Source organism: Muscardinus avellanarius, assembly GCF_963383645.1.
Source record: "Muscardinus avellanarius genome assembly, chromosome: 1".
Classification (NCBI taxonomy): Eukaryota; Metazoa; Chordata; class Mammalia; order Rodentia; family Gliridae; genus Muscardinus; species Muscardinus avellanarius.
The window spans coordinates 159,686,992-159,709,904 of NC_137786.1; the positions used below are offsets into that span (position 1 = coordinate 159,686,992).

Consider the following 22,913-nt stretch of genomic DNA (forward strand, 5'->3'; position numbering starts at 1 on the left):
TAAATATTAACCTCCACAACTCACAAGGTGGTACCCAAATAGCCTTGCATCATTCTTCCTTGATAAATTTCTCAAAGAACATAATGCCCAACTATATTACCTCGGATGCTTAATACAAACAACAAAAAAATTAACTCAGCATACTAAACATGTTACTCAAACCTAGTTTTATAGCTGAAATGTGGGCAGCTTACAAAAAAAAATAGAGTTGATTTTAAGGGCTTCAGCCCATTTCCTTGTTTAATATTTGCTTGTTCTTTCTTTCGCCTAAGAGACTAACTTTCCCAACAACTTCAACTACTATTTTCACTTACTATTTTTCATCCTATTGGCTCACAATGACATGCAACAATGCCTCTGAGATTGTTGCCAGCTATTAATACTGCAAGGGCTGACGCTGTCACACTTTCCAGGGCAAGATACTGCACAGAGCCACTTAAGATCTCCCGTTTAACTTGAGATCACTCTTCCCCCACTTTGCATGCTTAGCCATGAACACAGGGCTATCAGTCCCCACTCAGAAACAATTTCTGAGCCTTTCTTTTTCACCCAAATTGGAACCAAGCTTGCTTGGGATAGCGTAACTGGGGACGAAGTTCCTTGTGGAAAATACTGCATCTCCACAGACTGAGACATGAGCCCAGCCGGTCTCCTTCTACTTCCCCAGGGCAAACGGGGCTATGCACCCAGGGTGTGCTCTACACTTGGGTCTGGTGCTGGGTCTCCCCAAAGGGGATGTGAAGGCTGGCGAGGCTGAGCTCCCCCACGCTCTCATAGTCACTCATGGCTACTTCAGAATCCTCAAAGCCACAATTGGCTGACACGTCCGAGGATGAGGTACCTCTGGAATTGTGCAAGGACAGAGACATGCTGTCTGCTGGGCCCGTGGCCTCTGTGCCCTGGTTCATGCTCACGGCAAAAGTACTGAATTCACAGCCAGCCGGCGGGCCCACCAAATCTGTTTCGTTGGGGAATGGGTGAGGAGGGAGGTACTGGCTAGGATGAAACTGGGGCCTTCTCCTGCAGTCTGGGCTCAGTGTGCTGGCCAGAGACACAGGCTGGGAGGGCGGCAGGGCTTCATATTGGTCTGGGAAGTCCTCTGGCAGGGGTGGGGGCAGCTGGTCCTGACTTAAGAACTCCTCTTCGTGAGGGGGTGGGTATTCACTGTCGATGTCATACCCCCCCAGGTAGTAATCACTCTCCAATTCTCGCGTGCTGCCCTGGTGCGCAGATCCTCCATCCTGGTTCTCATAGTTGGGCACTTCTTCTATGTCGGACAGGCGGGCCCCAGGCATCCAGTCAGAAGTGTCCCAGTGATAGGCTGTGGGAGAAAAACCATCACAGTTAGTTTCCTCCAGATTGGAGTTGGGGCAGGACTGAAAAGTGGCAGCGAAGGGACCTGGCATGCAATTCTTAACATCTAGGAGACCTCAGAAGCCAGGGTTCTCTGCATGCTTCTTAAAGGGTTTAGCAGGCCAGCCATGCTCCAGCCTGGAAAGAACAAGGCCACAGCAACTCTGAGAGAGGTGCCCAGATGCTGTGGAGTCTCACACCCAGCAGAGCCATGAGAAAGGGCTCCCAAGGGCATGCTGAGGGGACACAGTCTTGGGGACATTGATCCCTGGTCCCCTTTCTATCCACATGTGATGTGCAGAGCCAGGCTGGCAGCATGCTCACAGAGAGCCACGTGTCCACTGCTCCATGGACCACAGAAAGCAGGGAAGTGTGCAGGCAGACAGATGAACCACACGCGCAGGGGATGAGGCCAGGGGAGGAAAGCCGGTGGAGCTTTCACCTTCAACACTGAGCACACAACACACCTGGAACATGCAAAATTCAGATAAAGAAACCCAGAGAAGTTGGAGGGAGAGGGAGAGGGACAGGGTAAGAGTGAACTCAACAACGCAAAATACACAAATATAATGTTATGCTGGGGTTGTGGCAGAAGTCACCTCGGTTGTAGTTCTGTCCTTGGTCCATGACAGACACTGTTTAAATACAAAGTGGAAAGTAAATCTGACAATCCAAGTCATGTGAGAAGAGATAAAGCAGAACATTTTAGAAAACTTAAAGGAAGATGCTCCTAAGGAACCATGGGCTCAAACGACATTACATGCATGTATGAATATGCCACAATGAAGCCCACTATTCTGTAAAATAAATATGTATCAAATAAAAAGACAAATCCCATATATATCATGGCCTAATTTTGTTATATCACAAGTAAAAGTTAACTGATTAAAACTAATCCCCATATTACTGTAGCCTTTGATAATTTTATAAGTATCCCTAGCTCATAGTAGGTGTTCAGTGAACATATATTGAACATAAGAATAAATTTAATATTACCCTGGATTTCAACTAACTTTGGTATTCTTCCTTTAGAAGAAACTTTTATAAGAAGAGTACTCGATATATTTAAAAAATTATGAACTAGATTTTCTTTCAAAATTGTCAAATCTATTTCAAGCCAGAGAGAAAAATCCAACATCTTATTTTGAAACCACCCACTTATTGTTCCCTCTGTTGTTTAAAATCTTTCTGGTACAAAACAATGAGGCAGCAAAAGTTTCTTAAATAACTTTTACACAAAGAAATGTTACCAAAAAAAGAAAATAAATACCTTCATTCTCTATAGTGTCAACTACATTGTTGACAAGCTGAATGACGGTCACTATGGAAGCTTGTGGCAGGAAAAAAGATGGAGGGGAGCGGAAGGACAGCTTCAGGTTAGTTGTGTATTTTAAACATATAAAAACTTCTTACAACAACAACAAAGGTAACACATGGACACCCAAAGCCTTCCCACAATCTGTCCCTTAGGGAATGTGTCAGTGGACACCATCATCTAGGGGATTACAAGGATGGCTGGAATGGAAAAGAAACAGCAGCATTTCCAGTCTGGAGATGCCATTCTGGAGGCATCGTCCTGCAAAGCATGATTGGCAGGTATTGCTGCGTCATAAATTCACACCTCTTGGCCCAGTAAAATCAATCTAGGAAGGCAGTGGCTCATCAAACCCATGTTAATGTCTCATTAGCAACTCCCAAAGGCTCTTAGAGGAAGACCTTGCTATTCCCAATGATAATTACTTGTGGGTCAGTCATGCTGGTGCAGACCCAATGAAAGTGATGGAAGGTAACCTTTGCAGATCTGATGGCTTCACACTGGCATGATGCCAACAATAGCCTAGATCAACTCAAGGCCCTAACCCTGTTGGTATGAACAGAAGTCAGGAATTAGCCTGTCAAATAGGATCTGGAAGAAGATCTCCTCTCCGTGGGCTATTTGGGTTGCCTTAATATCTGACATTCACAGATTATGGAGAGGTAACCAAGCTTAAAAGAAATTTGATGAAAGTTCTAACACCACCTGCCTCAGTTGAGCCCAATCCAGAATGTAAATTACAAAAGGTCAAGTGCATGACCTCAAGAGATTGTGAAAATAGTCAGCCAAGAATTATCTCTAGAGCTGCTGCCTGGAATTTGGAAATCTCATGTTCTCAGTGTTTTATATAAATGTAAACTAGGCATAACTTTTCTCCTGGCCAGGGATGAAGAAAGGAAGATGCCCTCAGGCAAAGAGCTCTGGGTCAAAGATCTGTGCTTTGGGTTTGAGAATGGTCAGAAGAAATCTCTTTTCTATGGGCTCATTATTCCAGCCAGCACAGGGGTACACCGAAGCTTTTGCCATTCTTGGGATTGCCAGGTGCTGGTTGAGGAGGTGGAAGAACTTTGAGGGTGGTGGTGGTGAAAGCAAGCTATTTAGTGCCATGACTTCTATGGTCTTGGAGCTCACCTGTTTCTGTGTTTACTTTGGCCACAAGGACTGTGTCATTTTAATCTTGTACTTTTGTGTACAGAGTTCCCAGCATGAGACTCAGCAAGGATTCATGAATTTATTTTTTACAAAAATTAATGAGTCCAGTTTTTGCCAAATGCTGGTAAATGGGGAAAATGACCTAAGGTATAAGCTAAGGTAAGGCTGTCTGTCTCTTGGAACAACTTCTTGAAATTATTCTGAGTTTACCACCATATAGTAAATATTCACCATGTTATGACTATTTATTTCTGCTTCCCTCTTGTGCTCTAGAGAAAACAACCTGTCCTCCAGAGCTGGTTCCTCAGCATGAAAAACCCAGCAACATCCGCACCCTCTCCATAGGCACCCATTCATCAGAGGGGTGGCAGTAGTTTTGGAGTTACCAAAGCACTCTGTGAACCATAGGACTTGTATGCCACATTCTGGATGGATGTGCAGTTTTCTATATATCTGCTTCACAGTTCTTAATCTAGTCCCCCAAACCTCATGACCCCAAATGACTATAAGGAATATTCAACGGAATGAAGATGTCATTGGTTCTATAGGAAAGCAGTCTTGTCTCTGAACTAATTTTTAATAGTGGGGAGTTTGGATGCACAGTGAAGAGGGGAGAGATTTTTGGTCATATAAAAGAAATATATCACCGTATTTGCTATAAAGTATCATTTGGGGATGAGGTCATTCTATCTTGAATGAAACTAAAAAGGAGTCACTACTGGGCTTCAGGGCAACTTTGTCAACTTCTGTACGATCCCTTGGACTTCTCAGAGCTACAGCTCAATAACGGCTCCTCTAGCTAAGACAACAATTAGAACGCTGTTGCACACACTCAAACCCTATGAGCAGGTCAAGAAGCAAAGCCAGTCATACCACCTTCCCCTCAACAGTCTTCCAGCACAGGAAGCAGAACCCGTCCACAGGACACAAATCTGAAGTCTTCTTACCATTGTCATCACCAGAATCGGACTGGAAGGAGCTCAGGGACTGAACTTCAGAGTTGCTGCCTTTATTACTGCCTGCAAAGCAGGTCACTTCTCCCGGATCATCAACCCCTTTGTCTTCACGAACAGCCAAAGAGAAAGCAGAAATGACACTGGTTACCTTGTGCGTATTTTCAGTTCAGTTTTTCCCCCACATCCCAGTCGAGTTCATTTCTTGGGGCTTTTTGATTTGCTTAGAGAAAATAACTTAGCCGCACGACAGAAAATTGATTGTGCCATAGGGGGCAAAGGTCTGTCAATCAAGCGATTTACATTATGGATCTGAAACCCTTAACCCGTGGTAAATGAGCTCCCAAATAGCTGACAGCTGAAAGTAGCTGCTCCCTCTCCAAACTGAGGTGACTTGGTGAAGAGAGAAAGAACGATGGGGTGGCTGCCTTGCTCTCTGCTACTCAGACTTCATTTCTGTCATTTACATGAACCAAGGTGGTGTCAACACCAGGTTAAATGAGATTACTTTTAAAATAGGGGTATAAATATTTTATAGGCAGGAATGCCATTACATTTATCCCGGCTTCCATCTCTGGGGAGCAAGTGGAGTTTTCAGCTTTGCCTTCTAGAGGGCAGCGTGGTATCATTTTTGGGAATGACAATGTTCCCTGCTGGTGTCTGGTAGGAAGAAAGCGATATGGATGTCCTCATTGCCACGTACTTCCCCCTCTTTGCTGTGCAGGCAGACTGAATGCCCCCATCACCCTCCCCCAACCTGGGCTACTTTTTTTTATTTGATGGACTAAAGGAAGCAATAAAAACAGCCCATATCTTGAGCTTGTCAAGTGCAAAATGAATTAGTTGCCCAGAGATGGTCTTGCCAGGTAACTCTGCCTTGCTTAACAAAGAAGGAAATGTATTCAATAAAACCCAACAATACTTTGGGGGGAAATGTGAGTTTTGGCCTGAGGTGGATTCTGGAAATAAAGCTGTCACATCACGAGGCAGGGGTGGAAAATGATCACCAGGAAAAGCTGCAAATCACTGTGTAACATGAGGGTACAAAGAGACTCAGAAGAGTGATGAAGGGAACAGTTGCTTTTCCTCATGGCCACAAAAATCACTGTTTCCTCCATAAAGGGTGATGTCAGGAGCAGGCACAGTGGCTCCACATCTGCTGTCAGATGGTGAAGCCACAGCAAAATGATGAGGTGGCACGCAACCGATACTAGTGGAGAGAGGCTCCGGAGGGAAAGTCGCCTCTCAATGGCCACACACACCAGGAAGTATGAAGGCGTGTCTCAGCAAAGCACAAGGTGTACACAAGCTTAGTCCCAAACCCAAGGAAGGAAACATCAAATGATCTTCCCTGGTGAATGCAGGGCCATGTATAACTCCCCAGCTCCTCCATTTCTTTACGCCCCCCCCCCATTTTTTATTGTTTAAAAAAAGCCTATTAGCTATGGATTGGTAACACTAGTAAAACCTAACTCTACTGATAGCCTGGGAGAGAAAATATATATATATATATATATATATATATATATATATATATTTAAATTCCAAGGGCAGCTACTTAAAATATAAGTGCATCTACAGGATGACAGAATCAGCAGATGGCATTCTGGGGTGGCACTGGAAGAGCAAGATCTCATCCCTGGTGCTTCTCTCTCATCAAGTCATCTTGTTCATTGTATTTTCCTCTCCATCCCTCCTGCCAAGGTTCTGGAGAGCAGTGCTGGTTAAGAGCACAGGCTTCGGAGCCTGATGTACAGATCCCCCCTTTTGCTTGTTACCTGCCCTTAGGCAAGTTATTTCACCTGTTTAAGCAGTTTTCTCCCTTATGCTGTGATGGGCTGGTGACCCTGCCCCCATGATGTGGCGGCATCTAGCTGTGATAGTTTGGGATGATGGTATCTAGCTGTAATGGTCTGGATGACCATCATCCCAGACCACCACCCACAGTGGTGGCTTTACCTTTATGCTCCTGTCCAGCCGTTTTTACCTTAAACATACCTCTGGCTTCTACCAGGAGGTCTTCACTGAGAAGTTCTTGCGATTCTAAAAACTGTCTAGGCGTTGAGCTTGATATCTGTGGGTAGTCTGTGTCCCTGGATGGTTGCATAGTAATCCATGCTGACAACCTTCCTGACATCCACTCTCAGTTTCTGCACAACTGCTCTCTCCTCTGTCTCTCCTCTGTTGGTATGTGTCCCTCTCCTCTCTTTGTTGGTATATATTTCCCTAACTGTAATGCTAACCCATCTACCCACCACACTCAGGTTGGCCTCTCCAAGGTTCATCTTGAAGATGGTTTGGCCACCCTCTCTTCTCCTGCTCCTTGGTAAGCTACTCTCCACCCAGCTGACCACATGACATGCAGATGACTTTCAAACTTTCCTCTCTCACCTTGTCCCTTTTCTCTCTCAGGTATTTTCTCTAGGACTAGAAATCCTGCCGGGCGTGGTATCTCACACTTGTAATCCTAGTATTTGGGAGGCTGAGACAGGAGGATTGTGGTTCAGGCTTAGCTACTTAGTGAGGCCCTTTGCAATGCAGCGAGATGTTTTTTCAAAAATAAAGAGTGAAAAATAGGGCTAGGGGGTGTAGCTCGGAGGTAGAATGACCCTGAGTTCCATCCTCAGTACTGCAAAAACAAAACAAAACAAAGCAAAACAACAAGAAATCCTTTCTTCCTCTGACCTGCTAGAATACACTTTCTGTAGATGGTTTAGGTGGCTGGCGTGGGTTATGGCCAATGGTACCCGTTTGTGAGAAGACCGTGGGTTTTAGGGATCCTGGGAGACCCAGACTGGAGCACTGCCTGCCTCCTCCTAGCTGTGACCTTGGGCATGGGGTGTCACATCTTCAGAACCAGTGTGAACACTACGGACCAGGGGACCAGGTCACCTCCTAGTGAATGCTCTGTGTGTGCGGCTTCTCTCTTCCTTCCCTGAATTTCCTCCCATAGCACCTGCACGCCACAGATCAGGGTGAGGAATACCTCATGGAGCCATGCCAACCCCGACTTACTCTCAGTCCCAGCGTCCCAGCCATTCTTCCGGATGGAGTCACAGTCAGAGCGGCAGGGCGACACGGCAGGGAGGTTGGGGGCCACACTGCACACGACCACTCCCCGCCGGGCTGTCAGGATGCGCGGGGACTCGGGGTGAAAGGTGGTCATCTCCTGGTGCTCGCTCCCTAGCCCGTCCACGATCTTATCCAGGTTGCTCCTGGAGTCGCTCTGGAAGCAGGGGGTGTAGGCCATGGGGCGCACGGGGACCTGCGGGGGCCCCACCTCCTGGTAGACGTTGCGGCCATCGCTGCCCCGCAGATTCCTGAAGGGGATGCCATTGCTCTTGTTGAGCAGGGCGGCCGTGGCGGGGTCCTGCACCAGGGTGATGTTGTTGCGGGAGTAGTTCTTGCGGAAGACCTTCTTGCGGAAGACGATGAAGAGTACAATGAGAGTGAAGATGACAAAAAGGACCACAGCGATGCCGATGAGCTCCTCCTTGCCCACGTAGGAGTGGCCGGCCTGGATGTTGGGTACCACCACGGGGCGCAGCCCGCAGTACTGGCCCACATAGCCCGGCGTGCAGTTGCAGAGGAAGGAGCCGAACATGTTGACACAGGCGCCGCCGTTCTCACACTGCTCTCGCTCGCACTCGTCCACGTCCTCCTCACACCTGCAGCAACAAAGCACAGACGCCCCTCTCAGTGTCAGCAGCGTCAGGACCCATAGGCCCCAGCCTGTGCTCCAGAAAAGAACTGGGCCTCCCATGGTGATGCAGCCCAGTAAGCACAGTGCTTGGGAAGTGGAGACAGGAGGATTGCAGTTTCCAGGCCAACCTCAGCAACTTAGCAAGGCCCTCAGCCACTCAGGGAGCCCTCTTTCCAAAATAGAATGTAAAAGAAGGGCTGGGGTATAGCTCAGAGGTGAGATGCCCTTGGGATCAATAAAAAAAAAATAACAGCAAAGTAAAATAACACCAAAAAAAAAAAGGGAAAAATAAAAAAAGAAAGAAAAGAGGGAGGAAGAAAAATATAGAGATCTTTAAAAGATAGAAAAGCTCCTGAAGACTACAGATGAAACCATAAAAATAGGGTATGTGGGAGGGCAATTGTAAGGCATATCTGTGCCCCCAACCCAGCCCTGTAGTCATCATCTGGTATAAACCCTTCCTCCCAACCTAGTCTCTTCCAGATCTTCTTCCTCCCCAGGTTGGTGAGGGCAGAGCATGAAGGGAGAAGGGTATAAAGAGACCAAACAGATGTTATGGAACAGGTACCTCTCTAAATCTGCATGGCCAGGTGCATATCAGAATTTCAAATTGTGCAATTTTAGAAAGGACGCACAGTGTATCTCTCTCACATTATGTAAAATACTCCTGGCCCCCCTTAGAAACTGGTGCTGGCATAGGAACTCTTAATCAAATAGACCAGTATTTCTGCAGGGAAACATATGGATATTCACACTAAATTAGAGAAATAAAGACTAGAAAGAGCTTTGGAAAGCAGTTTTGGACAGACTTTGCCACCAATTAGCCCACCACTAATGCACCCCCAAAATTTCACTTCTTGGGGCTTTTGAGATTATAGAATTGCAGTTAGAGAACCGTGGACCTATACACCTGCTATAGGGTTCCTTGAGATGAAAACGTCTTTGGTTCTGATATTCTACTTTAGTAGTTGCAGTGATTTTTTATTTCTCTGAGAAGCTGGGGGCTGCAGGGATGAGTGATTAGATGGGTGGGCGGAAGGTTATATATTTCCTAGATTCTATGCTTATGTTACAGGTTAATTAATGCTAATGCAGATTAACAGAAAAAATACTAAAGCTTTCTGATGAAAATAATTAAATCAATTTTATTTCTTTAAAGGGACCCATGACTCACTTTCAGTATAATTATAAGGCAAGCATTTAAGTCTTGTTCTTCCTTACTTTAACCCTTTATGAAAAGACTGAGCTTCTTCCCTTCTTCACATTTTCCTGCTCCAACAATTGTCCTGATATGTTCATTTAAAAGGGCCAATCGCCTGTATTTTTGGTAATCCACCTTTTAAAATGTAGCCAAATGTCCCTAATTTGAACAGATTGAGGCCAGGTCAGCCGGAAATTAGCTAGAATCACAGAGTATTTAAAACTAAATGTAGCTTTATTACTTTAAATTACATCCAGTGATTCAAAGTCGGCTAAGTATTTCCTGGTAAAGTCCTCAGGAGATTTTCTCTAATGAATACATGAAACTGATCTGTAATTAGAATATCACTTGCTTGAGATTATAAATATATGTCTATATATACACACATATATATATATAGATAGATACACACATATGTATGTGTTATATATATATATATATGTTTCTAAAAGATCAAGGATTGTGGAGAGTAGCATTTTACTAAGACGTTAAAACATTTCTTTTTTATTTGGCTAGCACTTTAATTTTGCTCATTTTGGGAGGGAAAAAAGGTTTGCAAAAGAAAGGTAAGGCTTTGTTTCTCAGAATGATCATAACACATTAAGCAGTAGAATCTGGTTAATCGGTTCTAGGGAAATACCTGCCTCAGAATTGTACTAGAAATAATAGGTGGCATTGATGACTATTTTGTTTTTCTTTTTCTTTTTTTTTTTTTTTTGTGGGTCTGGGGATGGAACCCAGGGGCATTTGACCTCCAAGCTATACCCCCTGCCCTATTTTTTATTCTTTATTTTAAAACCGGGTCTCACTGAGTTGCAGAGGGCCTCACTAAGTAGCTGAGGCTGCCCGCGAACCACAATCCTCCATGTCTCAGCCTCCCAAATGCTGGGATTACAAGCGTGCGCCACCACGCCCGGCTATTTTGTTTTTCTAATTACAAAATACACAGAAGTTACACGAATTTTCAAAGTATAGAGAAGCCTTAAAGAGGCGATCTCTACTGGCATTTGAGTCACTAGTAAGCATTTTTTATATAATAAAAGACAATAACCCTCTGCCTGTTCTATCAGTGGTAAATATTTCTTTCAGAGAATTGCTTACTGATTTGTTTTCTCAGGAATAAGAAGCAGCCTGGAGAGAGACTACTGTGCAATTTCACTTACGTGACTCCAGTGAGCCCAGCTTTACAACTGCAGATGAAAGTGTTTCCTATTGGGTCACAGGATCCTCCATTCCGGCAGGGGTTAGGGAAGCAGGCTGTGATCTCAGATTCACAGTTTCTCCCCGTGAACTGTGAGAGACAGGTGCACTGATAGCCTGGGGGAAACAGAGGGCTTCATGAGCCACAGTATGCCACTGGTAACACATCCTCCAGTTCTGTTGGCCCATGGGCCTGTATCTTAAGAAGGGCCCACAGTCCAAAGATGATTAGCAAATCTGTTACTTGGAATACATCTTGGTGTGTTCCTTGCTAGCTCACAAAAGTTTACCTAATAAACCACATACATGAATGCTAATTAGAATGGCAAGATACATACAGGGGATAAATACTAAGAGCAGACACCAAAATGAGGGGGTACTTTCTGTAGCACGTTGTTAGTATAAACAGCAGGACATTCAGGTGACAGTACTGTCCCTTTGGTACCAAGCTAACTCCTTTCCTACTCCCCTCTCCTAGCTCTGTACCCTTTTTCCTTAGCCAAGAATTGAAACCCCTACCCAAACAGGAAGTGAGAAAAGAGCAGATAAAATGAGAAAATTTGATATCTCATTTAAACCTCTGACGTATGCATGGGGTAATAGGAGAATTCCAGCCTCCACTCGGCTTCCCCATTCAGATCCTGATTTTTGTATTTCTTTCATTTTCTTTATTCACGAATCATTGTTCAGAAATAGGTGGGATAGCCCCACCACAGAGAATGTTAAGTATAATAGGTAAGATTATAAGAGGAAATAGCATTACTTCTCAAAAATGAAGGGCATTCTTTTTCTCTACTTAAAAATTCATTTTCAGTGTTGCTATTTTTATAGTTAAACATGCACAGAGTAAAGATGCAGATAGCTCTATACCTTTTGATTTGTAAAGCATGATATTTATACATCCTTAGAAGTAAGCTGGGCATCACTTAGTATTTTAATATTTCTTTCTGTGAAATTTTGATGTTTTGTGATTATTTCAGTCATAGGCATTTTTATTAGCTTTTTACTATGCCTTTAATTGCAAATCTTCAACCTTACCACGTAAGAACACTCTTTTGATGGCTCTACTTTCCAAGACATTAGAATTTTGGTTAAATCAGTAATCAGTGTTTGCCTTACTATACTTCATATGAAATGTTAATTCTCATAGTGAACTATGATTATTTTTATTTTCATGTGCAATTTTTTGTTTTCTTTTACTTTCTATTAGCCCTACCTTTTTCCTTTTTTTGTACTGGGGATTGAACTCAGAGGCATGCTACCTCTGAGCTACACTCCCAATCCCTTTTTATTTCTAATTTGGAAACAAGGTCTCCCTAGGTTACTGAAAGACTCACTAAGTTTCTGAGGCTGCCTTTGAACCTGTGATTCTCCTGTCTCAGCCTCCCAAGTACTGGGATTACAAGTGTGCACCACCATGCCTGGCTCCCCCTTGGTTTTAAGAGCCTTCCTAAAGAGAAAAATAATTTTTTTTTTTTTTATGAGACTGGGGATGGAACCCAGGGACATTCTACCTCTGAGTTATTCCCATTTTATTTTCATTGGAGTTAAAAGTTTTCATGTGTTTTGGATTGTTAATATTCTGAATACTTACTGTAAACTTCAAACTCTTCATCAACCAGGTCTTTCTGTACTGAATGGCATCTGGTGCCTGTATTTCCTTCCCTGGAGGAGGTCTCTCCTGAGGCCTCTGGCTGGCTGTTACCCGAGGAGCTCCCTTCTACTTCCTTTCCTGCTCTCCTGTGTTAGAGATCATGTTTCTCATCTCACCTGGTGGCCTGTTTTTTGTTTTACCCTCTCATTTTATCATATTCTGAAGTAGCTTCCTGGGAAAAGGTTTAAAGGAGGTGAATTCTGAGGTCTTGCCTAGTTGAACCCTTACACCTCTTTGAGAGTTATGTTGCATAAAGAGTTCAAAGAGTCCTGTTCATGTCGCTTTGGAAAAATATAAAGTCATTTCAGCTCCTAAAGTTTGTATGTAACTGATTGGGCTTTCTGTGAGCCCTTGTAATCTGGAAATTCTTGTCTTTAAATTTAGGAAAATTTATTTTGTTATTTCATTAATGATTTCTTTTCCTTTGTTTCCTCTGTTCTCTCTTTATGGGAACTGTCTCAGGCCCAAACTTTCCTCTGATTTTATATTTCTCTTTTATATCTTTGTGGAGTTTTATTTTACTTCTGAAGGAGTTTCTCATTTGAACTTTTTCAGACTTGCGCTTATGTTGTCATTTTCCAAGAATTACTCTTTTTTGGACACGGATTGTTTTTTAATATCTAACATGCCACTTCGGTGTCGTGGGCACAGTATCTTCATTTAGCTTTGAGGATATTAACAATATTTCATGAAATTTTCTCCCTACATAGTTTCTTTTTTTCTATTTCTTTATTCTTGTCTCTGTGATGGTTAACTCTCTGTAACAACTTTGTTAGAAAATTGGTGCCCAGTTCTTTGGTCAAGCACTAGTGTAGATATTGCTGTGAAATTATTTGTGGATGTGTTAATATTTATGATGAGTTAGAGTTAAGTAAAGCACTCTATTCTCCACAATGTGGACGAGCTTCATCTACTTAGCTTAAAGAATTAAGAAGAAGGGATTTTGATCAAGACTATAATGTAGAAGAAATCTTGCCTGAGTTTCTAGCTTATTGGCTTGCTCTGTCGATTTTGGATTGAAGACTGCAGAATCAACTCTTATGTGAATTTCTAGCATGCCAGCCTGTGCTGCAAATGTCAGACTTGCCAACCCTCAAGTAGTGGGAGGGAAATCTTTAAAATAAATCTCTACATATATGCATGTGTGTATGGCTTCAGTCTCACCACGTGGTCTCTCCTCCTTCTAGCACATACTCCTGCTGTGATGCCATCTGCCACGAGGTCCTCACCAGAGCCAAGTGGATGCTAGCGTCATGCCCAAGCACCTCCAGAACCGTGAGCTAAATAAACCTCTTTTCTTTATAAATTATCCAGCATCAGGTATTTTTCTATAGTAACAAATTGGTTGGTTCTCTTTCTTTGAAGAACCCTAATACATTCACCAACTTTCAAGCTAGAGGATTTCCTATCACATTTGGTATTCTTCACTCATAAGTTCTCACTGAAGAATGGGGCACTTAACAACTAGAAATTTTATGGGAAGTGATGAGTCCATGCGAGGGTCTCATCAGCTGTGAAGTTGAGTTATCATCTGCCCAGAGGGAGGATGAAGGCCTGGATTTCAACATTGGAGGGACTGGTTGATAGAGGAGGAGGAGAAGTGGAGTTCTCAGCATGCAATGAAGACATTGTATTTACTTAAACTCCTCAGTTCCAGGTGCTTTACAGTTTGGAGACAATGCATTCTAGTGGCACAGGCAGGCTTTGCAAGGATGTATGGGGAGCAGTTGCCTGGTCATGCAGAGGGCAGGTAGAAATCTGGATTGATTTGGCTTGCTTCATCTTTTATTTTTGTTACTTGGGATTGAAGTTAGAGGCATTCTACCCCTGAGTTATACCCCCAAACCTATTTTATTTTTTATTTATAAGCAAAATATCATCAAGTAATTGAGGACCTCACTACATTACCTCAAACCTGAAATTTTTCTGTCTTAGCCTCCAAAGTATTGGAATTATAGCATGAACCACTGTGCTAGGCCTCTGCCTGCTTCTTAAACAAGCTTTTGCCCAATTATTATTTTAAGCATGCTATGCTTTGGATTTTATTTTAGTATGTTATCAAAGATGCTAGAAACTTGGTCCCCCACTGTGGAGATGTTAAGAGGCGGTGAGACCTTTAAGAGGTGGGGCATGGTGGGATGTTAGGCCACTGGAGGATTAATGTAGTTCTCATAGATTCCAGTTATACTCTGACTTTTGTCTTGCCATTTGATATCTCTCTCTCTCTCTCTCTCTCTCTCTCTCTCTCTTTCTTTCTCTCTTCTCTCTCTCTCTCTCTCTCTCTCTCTCTCTCTCTCTCTCTCTCTCTCTAATACATACTCCCATTGTGATGCCAGCTGCTATGAGCAGAGCCAAGGTAATGCTGGAACCATACCCTTGAACACTCATAACTGTGAGCTAAATAAACCTGTTTTTAAAATAAAATATCTAGCCTGTGGTATTTTGTTATAGTAACAGAAAATGAGTTAATACAAAGTCCTTCTTCCCATCATCTCCTATTAGAAGCAACTGGTGCTTTCAATTCCTGATGGTTTTTTTTTGGGGGGGGGAGATTTAGTTACAAGATTTCTTTCTGCCAGTTAGAATGCAGGTCTCACAGATCTCTCTCTCTCTCTCTCTCTCTTTTACTGACCACCAACTCCTCTACTTTTTACCTCCGTGCCTTCACGCTTTTGTCAGTATTATCTCCTTTTTAATTCTTCTCATTTCTGAGGGCTTAAGTCCTATTAAAAATGTCTTAGCCGGGCGGGCGTGGTGGTGCACGCTTGTAATCCCAGCATTTGGGAGGCTGAGACCGGGGGATCGCGGTTCGAAGACAGCCTCAGCTAGTTAGTGAGGCCCTCTGCAACTCAGTGAGACTCTGTTTCAAAATAAAAATAAAAAATTGGGCAGGGGGTGTAGCTCGGAGGTCAAATGCCCCTGGGTTCCATCCCCAGACCCACACACACACAAAAAGATCTTTACCTCCAGTGTAGTGAGAATGTGTCACCAAGTTGCCGCCGCCATGACCTTGAAGTGGCCTTTGGTGCTCCCCTTATTCCTAAGATCTTTTGTAAATATTATAAAGATCCATCTCTACCCACAAGTGCAGGGTTCTTGGGCTAACCAGGCAGTTAGTAACAGATGGTAGAATTTTATAGATTGATTGCTGTAGATATAAGATACTTAAAAATCTATCAACTGAAATAGTATATACATTCATGGATGTTTTACTGGATCCACAGCACTGATGCAAACTGTGCATAGAAAGCCAGCCTGAAGCCTATGGTAGAAAGAAGTAGTGTGATGTATGCCTGCTTTAAGCTATGTGGACTTAGGGTTATTTTCCAATTTGGGAAGTTGCTCACCTTAACAGAACTGGGAATGTCTGAAAACATTCGGGATTGGGAAAAATAATTCTTTGTCATGACATGTCGTTTAGGATGACATGTCATTTAGAGAAAGAGTAAATTGTGGGGGTGAATTTGATTTTTTTTTAGGCAAAAGGGAAAGGTGAGCCGACCATATAACAGGACTCTGAGACACACATCAATAATGAAAAGGGATTGGGAGTGAAAGGCAAGGGGGTAAACTCTCAATTTCTATTTGGTAAGACTGAAAATTTCTTAAAGAAAACCATGTCAGAAGCAGCTGGAAACAGATGAGGAACAAAAGGGGGCATCCATAAATAAGGGACATTTGAATGACTCTCACGGAAACTGGATTCTACTTGGGTCATGGGACCCATTTCTTATCCAATGGCAGAGAAGCAAATTGGTATATCTGTACCTTGCAAAACCAGAATTCAAAGTGAGACACTAGCTCTAGTGGGCTATTTAACTCATTCACATTTTCTTTCTGCATTTTGTCATTTTCATTTTCTCTGGTGAGACATGTAATACTATTTGATGCAGCAGTCACCTCAACTGATTAACCCGTCTACACTGACTGAGTGCCGAGGGAATAGGCAATGGTGTGCTAGAGCCAGCTCATAGAGGGTTACAGACATGACTACTAAATATTCAGGAATTTCTCAGGCCAGTTTTCAAACCAGTGGAACACTACAGAAATCAGCAAACACTAAAAATCAGGACCCATAGTTTTAGAGAGCTGCTTCAACAGCATGTCCTGGAATAGGGACTATGAGAGATACCAGGATACAAGGACAGAAGAACATTACCTATATGCCTTTTGTAGATCTGTCTGAGGTCCCGAGGGGCAGGTCACTCATTCATGATCACAAAGCTAGTATGAACCCAGGAAGTCTTTCTCCAGAGTCCTGACCTACTTGATGTTGTCCTGTTTGAATTTTTTTTTTTTTTTGAGTTCTAGGGATTGAACCCAAGGGCACTTTACTTTTAATATTGAGACAGGGTCTTGGTAAGTTTCCCTGGCTGGCCTTAGATTTGCTTTCCATCCTCTTGCTTCAGCTGCCTGAGTAGTTGGCCTTACAGGTGTACACCACCACTTCTGGTCTGAACTGTATTTCTAACCACTGCACTTGACTGTGCCCCCTATCTGGATTTCTCCATTATCATAAATAGAGAAAAGCAAGCTGGCCATGGTGGCACACACTTGTAATCCCGTACTTGGGAGGGTGAGAGAGGAGGATCGCAGGTTTGAAGCTAAGCCTCAGAAATTTAATGAGGCTCTCAGCAATTTAGTGAGACCCTGTTTCCAAATTTAAAAAAAAAAAAAAAAGGTCTGTGGTATGGCTTGGAGATAGAAAGCCCCTGGATTCCATTCCCAGTATTACAAAAATAAAAAAAAAAAAGAAAAAGAAAGAAAGATAAATAGAGAAAACTAAAATCTGCTTTTATAACTTCAAACCAATGGGGAAAAAGAGCAGATGCCCTTTGAAACAAATATTCTTTTGTTTAAATTTGGAGTTTTTACATTAACACAGTGAGAAGGAAAAAACACTCTTTGTGTGTGTGTGTGTGTGTGTGTGTGTGTGTGTGTGTGTGTGTGTGTGTGAGAGAGAGAGAGAGAGAGAGAGAGAGAGAGAGAGAGAGAGAGGCTAGATTGAACCCAGGGGCATTTTACCTCTGAGCTACACTCTCATCCCTATTTTATTATTTATTTTGAAACAAGGTCTCACTAGGTTGTGGAAGGCCTCACAAGTTGCTGATGCTGGTGAGGAACCTGGGATCCTCCTGTCTCGGCTTCCCAAGTACTGGGATTACAAGTGTGGGCCACTATGTCCGGCTACAGTTGGATTTAAAAAAAAAAAAAAAAAACTTAGATTAATTTTACTTTAATAAAGAAGAATGATATCCATTGTTCAGCCTCTGTGATAGACTTGCTTATCAAAATTAACCTATTTTCACAAAGTATTATTTATGAATTCATCATCCTGTCATGGGCTCTGCTTTTAATAATTTTTTAACATTAATGTCTGCCATATAATGTTAAGTGATCTATTGCATTAGTGTCTTAAAATTACCTTCAGGCCGGGCATGGTGGCGCACACTTGTAATTCCCGCACTTAAGAGACCCTGTTTCCAAATAAAAATATTAAAAAGATAGGTCTGGGAGTGTAGCCCGGAAGTAGAAGGGTTTCTAGTAACCCCAGTACCACCAAAAAAAAAAAAAACAAAAACAAAAACAAAAAAACAGACAAACAAAAAAAACAAAAAACCTTCAGTCACTCTGTGAAGAATCACAGTGATCCCAGGAAAAAGGACAGGCCCCATTAACATCTTACCATTGCAACTCCATAGGTGCTAAAGTGGATAAGTGGCTTTTTCAAGGATATAGCTGGAAAGGGATCAAGTTTGAACTTGAATCCAGACTCTTTGATTCTCAAAAATTTCTACAAGAATGTGTTGGCACTAGAATCTATCCATGAGCCAGAGCTCATGGTTTGATTGGAATAAGAGGGAGGGACTTAGCTGGGTGTGGTGGCACACAGCGATTAACTCCAATACTTGGTAGGCTGAGACAAAAAGATTGCGGCTTTGAAGCCGGGCGTGGTGGCGCACGCTTGTAATCCCAGCATTCCAGAAGCTGAGACCAGAGGATCTAGGTTCGCGACAGCCTCAGCTACTTAGTGAGGTCCTCTGCAACTCAGTGAGACCTGGTTTCAAAATAAAGATTAAAAAATAGGGCAGGGGGTGTAGCTTGGAGGTCAAATGCCCCTGGGTTCCATCCCCAGACCCGTAAAAAAAAAAAAAAAAAAAAAAAAAGACTGCAGGTTTGAGACCACCCTTAGCAATATAGATTCTCAGCAACTTTTGTTTTGAAACTCTGTTTCAAAACAAAAAATAAAAACAGGGCTTAAGGTCAAGGGTAGACTGTCTCTGGCCTCAATTCTCATTCTATATATATAGAGAGAGAAAGACTTTTAATTATTTTCCATAGCTCTGTAGGAAGTGGATAAGCCATAATGAGATGGACAAAAACAGACTACTTCTGGAAACCAGTTAATCATTAAGCAATAAAGTAAGTAGCATAATAAGGTTTCTACTATTCCCAAACATTATCCTACATTGCTATAAACACAAACAAAGGGAACAGGTTCCAAGAAATATCTAAGTATTACTTGATCACAAATAATATTTAACATTTTGACAAATGTAAAAGAAAAATATAAATCCTTGTATAATTTCTATAGCCTATTCTTAGGTTAGCTCTTTTAAGATGGGCCCATATCTCTTCAATGTATAATTTGAAAATCTTATTATAAGAATAATTGTTTTACTTATTGGGCAGAAGGACATCAAATAAAGAAATCTTTAACAGAACAATAGCTTATTGTGATAGAAAAAACCCTGAAACTTTTCTATGCATCACATCTCATTAATTATTATAATAACTCTTACAAATACTGATATAGTTGTTTTACAAATGAAATTAAAGTTTAAATAAGATTGTTTTCTCAAGGTCACCTATGCTAATGAGTGACAGATGCACTTTATAACCAGTTCTCAGATTTTACAAAGGAAAATGTCCTGCTAGCATTGAGATACATGCACAAAAAGCCATAGCTTCTTTTCCCTCAAATCCTGGCAAAACGCAAAGTATATTTTTAAGCCTGGTCTCAGTGTGCTGTTCCTGTTTACAGTCTTCCTAGTTATAGCAGATGCAGATGGTTTAGAAATCTGCACCCAGACAAACTTAAAATGCCTTCTCCTTTCTGTGCTCAAAGAAGAACACTTCAAAACCTATTAAATGTGAAACCAGAAATGGAATAAGCAATTATAGGGTGAATTTGGGCTGCGTAGGCAAATAAGATTAACTCCCATCCACTGCTGTGACTTAGTAGTTGCATTTGAACCTGATTCACCCAGGTGATGGTCTTACCCCTCTGCCCTGCTCTCTGGTGTAGGTGAACATCATTCTACTCAGGTTTGGCAGCCTTGATAAGGACACATCAGGCTGCTGCACAAAGGTAGAAATAATGACAAATGAGCAACGAGACTTGGGATCTGAAGTCAGTATCAAGTGCCACACTTGCTGAATTACAGATTTCACTTAGAAACTTCACAAACTGACAGGGTTTGGGGAGCCTCTGAGATGGTGGTGAGTATGAGGTTACTCTCCAGCAGGATGTGGTCATGGCTGAGGTGCCTGACCTCCGGGAACTTCCTCATTTTTTTTTCTAACAAATGACATTCACTAATACTCTATAGGGAATAATGTTTCTGGATTCATAAACTGCACTGCAGCGCATCAACATTAGGTGCTTTATTGTAATTATTGTGATTACCATCGGTTCTGAAATCGACTTCATCTCTTTGTTATTCATAAGCCAAACAGTGAAAACCTAAGGGAAGTTTTTACTCTGACTGACTGAATCTCAGTCTGCAGGAGAAATCGGGTGGGCGCACTTATCATGTGAGATGTTAACACAGGTAGGGATGAGCTCAGCAGCCGATCATGGCCTCCAGCATTACCTTACCATTTCAACTCTTAGCCACTTTGACGGTTCTCTTTAACTGAGCAGGATACCTTCAATGGCTTTAGACCTTGTAAAATAAAAACCTTTGAAGGCGAGAACTGTATCTTTCCCTAGGAGAGCTGGCTCACCTTTCATATATTATATTTTGAGCCAAGCCTTTAATATTTTCTTTGAAGGTCTACAAACCTTTACTGTGTTATCAACATCAGGCACACAGTAAATTCTCACCTTCTAGTAGGTTCCTTTGTGTCTGCATGTGACCCACTTTAGAGTTTTGAGTTTTTCTATTAGTAGCTATAATTATTAATGCTATTACTGTAAAGACTTCCTAGGGCATAAAAAAACAACAAAAAGATGAGTAACTCAATATTTAGAAGGAAGTCACCGAGAAAAGAAAAAAATTCTAAAAGCTGCAAAAGTGACACAAATTATGTCCATATTCTAGTCACTGGACTCCTGGATTCTCCCTTCCTGTGTTTCTGCCAGTAGGGACCATGTTCAGTTTTCCTAAACCATCTATGAGGGGAGGGAGACTACATGTGAAATATATCCATTGGTTACAGAGATAGCATGAGACCCAAAATCCAGCTCAGAGATGAGCACAATGCCAGTATTTAATTGAATTTTGTTGAGTGGAATTTATCTGGATTCTTAAAGTTAGAGACACAAAATCTCAACAAACCTTGGCCCAAAGCAGCACGAGGACACTTCTATGATCAACTATTTGTAACATCTATGAACCCATTTCATGCAACTTGATAGGCAGAATACTCATGACTCCTTAGGAATGGTAGATGCTATTATTTTTACTTTGGAAGAGGTCCTCAGCATAACCCAAATTCCTAACTAAGGGAACAACACTCCATAATTATACTTAAGCAATTGTTTAAAAGTACAGAGCAGAGCATGGTGGTGCTCACCCATAATTCCAGTACTTGGAAGGTTGAGGCAGAAGAATCACAGGTTTGAGACCAGCCTTAGCAACGAAGTAAGACCTTGTTTCAAAATAAAAATAGGTCTGAAGGTATAACAGAGGTAGAATGATTATGGGTTCAATCCCCAGTCCCTCCCTCCCACCAAAAAAAAAAATATAAGCTGTTCACTTAGCATTCAGTTTCTGAATATCTTTCTCTATTTACCTCTCTTGGAACTCACTGACTAGAATTCCTGCAAACATGGAGTTTTTGGGGATTCCCAATGTCAATGGTTCCCAAACGTGGATGTGTATCTACCTGCTTTAGAAGCTTGTTTAAGATAGAGATGTCTGAACCAGGTATGGTGGTGCATACCTGTAATCTCTGTGTTACAGGACGGGGCTGGGGAGTATAACTTAGTGGTTGAGCATCCCTGGGTTCAATCTCCAGTAACACACACACACACACACACACACACACACACACACGCCTGAATTCTACCCTTGTAGAATGTAGGCTTGGGTTTTCCACACCTCCAAAGTTTTTGGCAGTAATCTCAGGAATTTGCAAATACAATTCAGTTATCTAACAGGTTTTTCTGACACAAACAAAAACTAATAGAGGCAGGTTAAAAAAAAAACTTCCTTTTTTATAACAACTAATAACCTTTTCTAGAACCATGATTCACTTTAATAAGGTCCTTGGGTGATCTTATGCATCTTAGAGTTACATCTGCATATCTACAATATGAGAAAAAAAAAGAACTAGAAGTTTCTTCCCCCACAAGCCCCTACAGGTTCCAGTTCAGTTCAGAGACAGAGAGTCAGTATATCACCTACAGAGCGTAGTAAAACTCAAAGTGATTCAGTGGGTGTAGGGTGGGATCTGATGCCCCCTCTACCCTTCTAACATGCCTGGTGATGCTGACACTGCTGGTCCTTGGAACACTTTTTGAGTAGCAAGGTGTAAGAATATAAGTTAGGGAGTTTCCCAAACCTGGATCCAATCCTGGCTTTACCACTTTATCAGATGGGCTAGAGACTTAGCTTCTCTGACCCGTTTATTTATAAAATGGGATCAAGTAGGTAAGAGGGGGAAAAAGAACTATTGCCGCAGTGGGAATTAAATGTCCCAGGGTATAAGCTCTTGCAAGGTACACCCTGGTCAAACTACCAAGTATACAATACAGGTCTAACAAATAGTAATTCTCACTTCTAAAATTAATCCAAATTTTTATTTCAGGAGTTGGGCTTCTAGTTTCAGGCAGAACTGCCTGAATAACTATTTCTGGCCTTATGACTGCCTGACTTGTTGCATTTCTTCAAAAACTTATAGCTTAGCCTCAAATATATTTTCTGTTAATGGGCTTAGGCTGAGCATGATCAGGCATGGAAGGCAGAGTCTTTCTTATTCACATGTGGTGGTCTTGGGTTGTACTCTACCCACAGGGTTTGGACATAGAGGAGTCAGAATGGGCCCTGACCATTTCTTCTCTGTGATGGTTGCTATTTCCAGTTCATGTTTATGAAATACATATAATTTTAAGACATTACCAAAAGACAGCCTTCCTTTTGTGGTTGATTTAT

At 42.1% G+C, this 22,913-nt stretch overlaps 1 protein-coding gene across 1 annotated transcript in view; it reads right to left on the minus strand.

The window, feature by feature from the left end:
• Positions 1–698: 698 nt before the first annotated feature.
• FAT3 (FAT atypical cadherin 3) overlaps positions 699–22,913 on the minus strand; it is a gene marked incomplete at its 3' end in the record, with an annotated part of 543,245 nt that continues 521,030 nt past the window's right edge. Inside the window, exons 18-23 of the mRNA XM_080689108.1 lie at positions 10,841–10,994; positions 7,789–8,441; positions 4,768–4,881; positions 2,624–2,683; positions 1,953–1,988; positions 699–1,321 (exon numbers count right to left, since the gene is read on the minus strand). Of these exons, the coding sequence (XP_080545234.1) occupies positions 699–1,321; positions 1,953–1,988; positions 2,624–2,683; positions 4,768–4,881; positions 7,789–8,441; positions 10,841–10,994 (1,640 nt within the window). The remainder of the gene's footprint in view (positions 1,322–1,952; positions 1,989–2,623; positions 2,684–4,767; positions 4,882–7,788; positions 8,442–10,840; positions 10,995–22,913) is intronic.